Source organism: Hippoglossus stenolepis, chromosome 14 (genome assembly GCF_022539355.2).
Source record: "Hippoglossus stenolepis isolate QCI-W04-F060 chromosome 14, HSTE1.2, whole genome shotgun sequence".
Classification (NCBI taxonomy): Eukaryota; Metazoa; Chordata; class Actinopteri; order Pleuronectiformes; family Pleuronectidae; genus Hippoglossus; species Hippoglossus stenolepis.
The window spans coordinates 1,149,416-1,157,723 of NC_061496.1; the positions used below are offsets into that span (position 1 = coordinate 1,149,416).

Genomic DNA, 8,308 nt, shown 5'->3' on the forward strand with positions numbered 1-8,308 from the left:
GTGAAAGCCGACAGAGAGGTCACTCTAGCGAACGTTGACTACTTTATTCACATGCTAGCACGCAAAAACACACTGCAATCCCGAAAACCCCAAGTGAACACTCCTGCAAAGGTCTAGCTAGTAAAATATAGTTTGCCAACAGATACAATTGAACATTTTACTTAACATAGGCCATTACAAAGTAGACACGTGCATGCGCGTCCAGGTATGGTCCAAGTGTAGGCGTGCATACACAAATTGTATGTTCTTTGGATTGCATGTAGCTCATAATTGTTATAGTTCACCACATTTACTACTATTTGTAGAGTATAATCTTTCTGCTGAATGTATGTATATTCTGTATGTCCGTTGTCTGAGTCCAGTTGCTAATTTATTCTCCCATTTATATTCTCTGGCTGCAACATATAGTTACACATCCTACCTCAGTAACTTAGGAAAGATGCAATTCTATTTATATGCAATTTAATATATTCATCGGCCGATATCATTGGTAATAACTGTTTACCCTACCCTACTAGTGAAAGGGGTATTCAAATTTATTAACAATAACATTCATGTTAAAACAAACTGTAGGCTGTCTGTCATTGTAATAACTGCTGTGTGATGTCTTGAGCATCAAACTGATATTTTTCTCTTCTTTTTTTGATGTAGAGAAAGCATGCAAATCATGAAAACAAATACGAGGAGCTGACGTCACTGAAAAGAAAACGGCAATCAGCAGCCCTGGCCTGGAGACATTTGAGAGGTTCCCATATCTTTGATGTTTTGGCCGCCGCACTCAATGACATCCATTCAGAATATGGAATCAGGAACAAAATTGTGAGAACAACCACCGACAACGGTTCCAACTTCCTAAAAGCTTTCTAAGTTTTCAGGGAGGTGACAAACAACAATGAAGTCCGTGGTGATGCAGAGCCAGGGGAGGAAGAAGAGAATGAGGGTGAGGAAGAAGTGGAGTTTGCTGAAGTGTCAGAGATCCTTAATCAGAATGATGGCTTTGAATTTGAGCTCCCAAAGCATCGACGCTGTGCCTGTCATTTGCTCAATTTGGTCTCTACAGTCGATGCTGAAAAAGCAACTGCCAACGATGCATACAAAAAACTGCATCGCTCAGCTTTCAGCAAGTGTCATGGGCTGTGGAATAAATGTGGGCGATCCACTCTAGCAGCTGAAGCAGTGGAAGACCTCTGCTCCATCCAGCTGCTACGCCCAGATGCCACCCGGTGGAACTCACTGTTTATGGCTGTGGAAAGGCTCCTCACGATTCTGAAAGACAAGGGAGGGACAGCTTTGAGAGATGTCTGCACAGAATTGAAGGTTCCAATGTAAGTTGGAATTATGTGTGAATTTGAATTTATAGTAATACTTATGTCATGGCTTCGGTGAATGTCCCTGATTTGTTACCTATTACAGTAACACATACATTTATATATAACTACTTGACCCTTAGGAAAAATCGGGCATATGTAGTGATCCCTAAGGGGAAATTACTGATCCACTTTTGACCCATCATTACACATCCTGTTCAGCTTTCACCAACCTACCTACTACTGCACTCTAGTAGTGGTAAAAATAAACTGAACCAGAATAGGAACCGGTAGACAACCCCAGAATTGGCTACATGATTTACTTTAAAACCTTAACCTTAACCTTAAACCTTATAGATTAGTAAGCTATTGATTATTTGGATAAAATATTTATGCACAATGGTAAAACACAGTGATGTTTTGTTTTTTCCTAACAGGTTCAATCCAGTTGAACTCACGTTCCTAACTGAGTATGTCACCACCATGAGCCCAGTCGCCCAGGCCATCAACATCCTTCAGGCCGAAACAAATGTCCAGATGGGACGGCAGCTTCCGACTATTACCCTGTTGAGTTCAAAACTGGAGAAAGCCAAGTTCCATCTAAAGTACTGCAAGCCGTTGGTTGAAGCCTTACAAGTGGGAATAAACAACCGCTTTGGCCACATGTCAACAGACCCTGAATTGGTTGCCGCTGCTATTCTCCTCCCTAAATTTAGAACTGCATGGACAAAAGATGATGCTACAATCAGAATGGGTAAGACAAATGAAGATAATAAATGTTGACACTTGTAAAGGAAAATAATAGAAATGTAGTGAATGTACATGAAATTAGGTTAATGGTATTTCAGCTGTACTAATGCTACTTTCAGCCTCCCTGTATTTCAGGAATGGACTACATCAAGGAGCAGATGACGGATCCTTCCTTGTCAGGAGAAGCCACCAGATCCAGCTCATCTGATGAGGGAGACTTCTTCTCTTCCCTGAAGAGCTCTCACGTTACTCAAGACAGCTCCAAGCAACTAGATGGATACCTGGCCCTTACAGCAGATCAGATGGATGTACTGAAGACGTTCCCTGCTGTCTGCAAGTTGTGTGTTAAGCTGAACACACCTCTGCCTGCCTCTGCAGCCTGTGAACGACTGTTTAGCTTTGCAGGACTTGTCTTCAGCCCTCGAAGAGCTCGACTGGATTCGCGCAATTTTGAGAATCAACTTCTGCTGAAGATGAACCACAAGTTTGTTGACTTTTATTAAAGCACTATGACAAATTAAAACCTGGTGTCCCAATTTTGGGCATGTCATTATAGGCGTTTCACCATGCAACTACACAACCCAAACCTCTACCAAAGTTTAACCACTTAACCACTGCATTGAGTTTTTAGATCTGCTTATTTCAAAAGAAAATTATAAACTTTGGTATAGGTTTGGCTTGTGTAGTTGCACGGTGAAACGGGTCTCAAAATCAGACTTTATCAATAACTGTAAATATAAACGAAAAGAAAAAAAACACTGTTTTTTAAGTGGTTAACGTACTTTGTTAAAAGGTTAAAGCTCTAGATTTTGACAGTAAACATTGCCATAGAGCAGTGGTCACCAACCTTTTGGAGCCCAAGATCACTTTTTAATTCCAAACGTAAGCTGAGATCTAAAACCCTGATATCTTCCAAAAAACCCACTTAGGGTCATATTTATTATATTTTTCAATTTGTGTTAAAGGCTGAATGTACAAGAAATAAATATACACAAAGAGAGGCAGTTGTGCAACTTTTTCTATTCAATGCACAATATTCAAATTAATAACAATTCATATTTACAATGGACAATATGTAGCTTCTCAGTTCCACATCATGTTCTGCAGAGGAGCTGCTACTGCAGCACAATGTTTTACATTTAGGCTTTGATTTGAATATGGCCACAAATATGATTATTGCCTTGTATGAAATAAGTCCCTTCTACTCAGATAAATACCAGTACTACACAGTATGAAGCTGAGCATCTTTCGCTCCAGCAAATATTTCACAATAAAAAACCCTTTTGAAACAAGGGAATGAATTCCATCAACAGAAACGCTCGAGTGCTTTTATTTTGAAAAGGCATACAGAAAGTGTTGCAACCATTTGTTTGTGACATAAATTCATCAGATAAACATTAAAACTCAGTTGAAAGATCATTTTCTCTGTTTATTCTGCTGTGAACCACAATGTTTATCTGTTTATGACACAAATGTATTTACAACACTTCCCGAACCCGTTTCAAAGTAAAAGCACTCCAGCGTTTCACCTTCTGAATCCACTCATTTGTTCCAACGGGGCTTTGATTGTTATCCACAGACCGGAAGATGCTCGTCCTCAGACCGGAGAGTCCTGACATCTAGTTTAGTACATAAACCAACTTGTATTGAAGGAAATGCAGGAGATAAACCAGCAGCTCAGACGTCAGTAGCGGACACACAGCGCGTGTGAACAACAGACAACCGACACACAGACAACCGACACACAGACAACCGACACACAGCTGATCTGCGGCGCGACGACAGACAGGGAGTCCAGAGAGTTCGGGGATCGACAGTGAAGACTGGCAGATCGACCGGTGGATCGCGACCGACGGGTTGGCGACCACTGCCACAGAGTGTTTGTTCAGTAACAGGGTTTCCCCGTCTCTCCAGCTCTTTAGTAAACAGAAAACATATTTTCAGGTGGGTGAGAAAATGTTATCTAATCAGAAAAGAGTAATTCAGCTTCAATTTGATAATTTTCCAGTAACAATTTTGACTACTACATTCTTAGTTGCATCACTTCCAATGTCACTTGTTCATCATGGATGAGTTCTATATTATTTTACAAATAATAATTTAATTCAGTCACTTGAAATAAAGCCTGAAGAGAACAATTTCCGGTTGTTTTGTTTCTGTGTAGGCCGACTATAAAAAGCACTTGATTTTGGTACTTGTACTTTTACTTTTGATACTTAAGTACATTTCAACACCAGATACCTTTGATACTTAAGTACATTTAATATGAGCTACTTTGAGACTTTTACTCAAGTAATTTTCTTACGGGGGACTTTAACTTTTACCGGAGTCACTTTCAGGGAAGATATCTGTACTTTTACTCAAGTACGTCTTTCAAATACTTTATACACCACTGGACGTAGTTACCGTGACAACGACAGGCCTCGTCGCTCCCCATCACCTCGCTACAGACGCAGCCGCTCCCCCAGACGGTTTGTCTTTTGATTGTTGGTCAATTTACTGACGGTTCAATCACTTCCATCTTTCTGCAGAGAAGATGGAAAGAAAATGTCCTGAATCCAATCCTTTGGTTTTCTTTTCCTTCTTCAGGAGGAGCCGATTCTAAGAGGCGGAGGTATGTTTGCTTTTGGATGAAATTCGTTGTCACATTTTAAACAGTATTTTGTGCCTCAGGCTCTTTGAGTGATTCTGTTGTGTGTTGTCAGCCCCTCCCCGGAGAGAGCCCATCGCAGCAAGAGCCCCGCAGACACCGCGCGGTCCCGGGACCGGCGCCACCGCTCCAAATCCCCAGGTCAGAAAACACGTCTCGGCCCCACTGCCGGTCTGTCTGTAGTAAAATATCATTGATTTGTGATGTAATGTGGATTCAATGTTGTTTGTTCGTTGACTTTAACACAGAGGAAACCATGGTGTAATAAAGACGCTGAGTCGACATGATAATATGTGATCATGGTTGTTTTCTTGGTTGTGAACCAGGTCACCACAGAAGCCACCGACATCGCAGCCACTCAAAGTCTCCAGAGAGGTGAGAGGTTTCAAATCCTCAGGATCTCCTCCAGTGGGGTTTATTATTGGTAATAAAGTGTCAATCACTCTTTTAATTATTTGCACTAAACAAGATTTTGTCTGTTTCTCGTCACAGGAGTTCAAAAAAGAGTCAGATGAGTTTGTGTTCGTTCACAAACTGATTCACTGACAAACTACACATCCAGGTTTCCTGCTGATTCAGCTCCGGTTCAGTTTCTTCGACTTCAGCAGCTCTGCCTTTTCTACTTGCAGGAAGTGATTTACAGCAAATGATTCTGAAATCCTGGATGTGTGGAATAAAGTGTAAACCAGCACTTTTTAAAATCCAAACCTAGGATTTAATCTTTGGACATATTTAATATTGACAGCAGCAGCTTTTAGAAGTTGTGGTTTTATCATAGATTTCTTTCAGGGAAACACAAGACACAATTAAAGAAGAAGTGTTTAATAGCATTAGTACAGCTGAAATACTCTGTGCATGCAAACCTGTTCATATATTCAGGTTATACTACAAATTAACATTCAATTTAACAAAAACACTTGACAGAGTTCAATTTTCATCACTCAAAACATTAGTAAATTGAATACAGAGTCTGTTCTGTTGTTAAACTTTACAAACAAGCTGTTTTTTAAAGGAGCAAGCAAACATCTCCTCCACATCAGCAACACATGATGACTGCAGCCAGTTTCCACTTAATGTGGTTTTTAAGAATATGTTTCAATGTTGTCTTCCTCTAATAATAATGTATGAATCTTTCATACCTGAAACCTGCTGTTACATCTAAATGCATCACTACTATTAACGTCAATATTACAACCACTCTGAAAACAATTGAAGAGGTATTCTACAGATAGAGAAATTATATTGAAGACTTTTTAATACGTATATATAGATATTAAATGTTAGACTGAAAAACGAACTCGACCACTTTCCCCTGTCAGTCGCTCTGTTGTGATTTGGCTCCGTACAAATACAAGTTGAATTAAAACGTGATCATCAGTGTTCACAACAGCTGAATCTATAAATCTACGTGGATTTACTTTCCCCTGAATTAGATGAATGCAAATAGATTCAGATTGTGTGTGGATGATATTTGGTGGATTTATTTCTGAGACTCTTTCAGCCTGGACAGAAACTTGTCTACTTCTCGGTTCCCCTTTCTGTGTCTCATCTTCTCCAGAGCCTGGATGCTGCTCTCCTGATGGAAGGACTTGATTGGTATCTCCGCCGCCTTCATGTGATACTGGATTGACATCTTAGGCTGCCGTAGAGTGAAGAACAGATATTTTGCATAGATGTTGAAGAAGACTTGTTGTTCAGCAGGTTCCAGATCCTCTGCGAGCAGCTGCTTGTAGATCTTCTCAGATTTGGCCTTGGTGTTCTCTGACTTTGCGCAAATACCTGCGATGTCCATTTTCTTCATGAATGAGGAATGAGGATAAAGAGAAAGCAACTCCTCATGGGCACAGATCCCTTTCTCTATCAGGCTCGGACTTGGGTGACTGTCCTTCTTCCAGATCTTCCATTTGTAGCTGAGTGCGGCACATCTTTTCAGATAACGTTCATCCGGATGTAGCTTCAGAGCCTGTTCTGCCAAAGCAACAGCCTCGTCCATGGAGGTGAAGGTTCTGTAAAACCTCAGCAAAGGTTTGATTCCACTGTAGCTGCTGACAGGGTTTATCAGAACCTTTGTGGCTAACTCACGTGCTCCACATTTGTCTGTTTGTCCTTTCTTAGCGAGTTGCAGGAGGTAAACGGCAGCGAGGTACAGGTTCTCTGGATCCTGTTCCTTGGCTTCTCTCAGTTTCTTCATGATGTCTTCCTCGACCCCTGTTTCGCTGTGTTTGGACATGTTAACTAACCCTAACACGTGGCTGGTCTGCCACTCCACCACACCCGGCTGCATCCGGATGGCTCTCTGGAAGAAATCATCTGCCAGAAGCTGCTGTTCTCCGCTGAACTTCATCAGAGTCCAGGCTTTTTCAGCACAGATCTCCGGGTGCAGCTCGTCCTGCGATGGATACTCAGTCATCAGGCCTTCGATCTTTGACAGACAAGCCCGACTCTCTGCTCGTTCTCCCTGATGATGGTGCAGCCAGGCCTGGTTCCCGTAGGTCACCACCAGCCAGGGACCCTCGTCTGCTCCTCTCGTCTGCCTGAAGGCCTCCGCGGCTCTGCTGAAGAAACTCCTGGCTTCTTCAGTGGACCCCAGCTGGAAGTGGACGTACCCCTGCAGGTTGTAAATGTGACCCAGCCACTTGCATCCTTCCTCTGTGCCGATGTCCTGCAGCTTGTCCTTGAGTCTCAAAAGTTTGGTCCTGCCGGGGTTCAGATCCCAGGTGAAGTGGCACTGCAGCGCCCCCAGTCTGTCCTCCAGTGCCATGTCACTCTGAGCAGCACTGATGGAGATTCATTATAAACATTAAAACACATCATCAGTGGGTTGATATCAAACGTTCTGACAAAAGGATTTATTCAACAGTAAAATAACAATGACTCAAGTTCCTGATTTTACTTTAATTATAATTATCTTAACGAATTGTCTTTTAAACAATTTCATGTCTCATTTGTTTTTAATGCTGCCTTGTGTGACTTCTGTAATCTGGCTTTTGAAAAGTTCTCTATAAATAATAATGATAAATATCAGACCCTGGGCTGATGTCAGTATTAGGGAGTAATACATTTCCAATAGCAAATTATCAATTACAGCCGATGTATACATTTAAAAATGATTCTTAAGATGATGTTATCAAACCATTTTCACAAAGTTTAACCATCAACTTTATTATAAAGAATTATAAATAAAAGGAAAACACAAATGCAACCGAATGTGTAGAACTTTCAAATCTTTTCTGCACCGTTTATCATGTGAAATAAAAGTTTTCATATCAACATAATCACAGACACAGATATGTCTGTGAATGTCAGTGCTGCTTTAATTCACATTATTCTTATTAATAAAATCAATACACAAGATGATGTGATGAAACAAACACTGTCACTGACTTAAAGGATCATTAATGTTCATGAAGAATCATGAAGACATGAACTCACCTCATCTCGTCTCCTCGGACTCTGCAGCTGTGTGAACATCTGCCTGCGGAGCGGCGTTATATGGAGCTCAGGAGGCGACGCGACGCGAACTGTACGTCTACGTCACGTTCATACGCTCAGCCAGTTTCCTAGGCCCACACCACTAACGTGTGTGTGTGTGCGTGCGTGC

General features: G+C 41.3%; 1 protein-coding gene across 1 annotated transcript; it reads right to left on the minus strand.

Moving 5' to 3' along the window:
- Nucleotides 1-5,513: 5,513 nt before the first annotated feature.
- On the minus strand, nt 5,514-8,297 carry LOC124854832 (interferon-induced protein with tetratricopeptide repeats 1B-like). Its single transcript, XM_047343310.1, has 2 exons — nt 8,140-8,297; nt 5,514-7,484 (listed from the first exon to the last, which is right to left on the minus strand). Exons 1-2 carry the CDS (start codon nt 8,142-8,144, stop codon nt 6,188-6,190), a joined length of 1,302 nt encoding a protein of 433 aa, XP_047199266.1. The 5' UTR covers nt 8,145-8,297; the 3' UTR covers nt 5,514-6,187.
- Nucleotides 8,298-8,308: the final 11 nt, after the last annotated feature.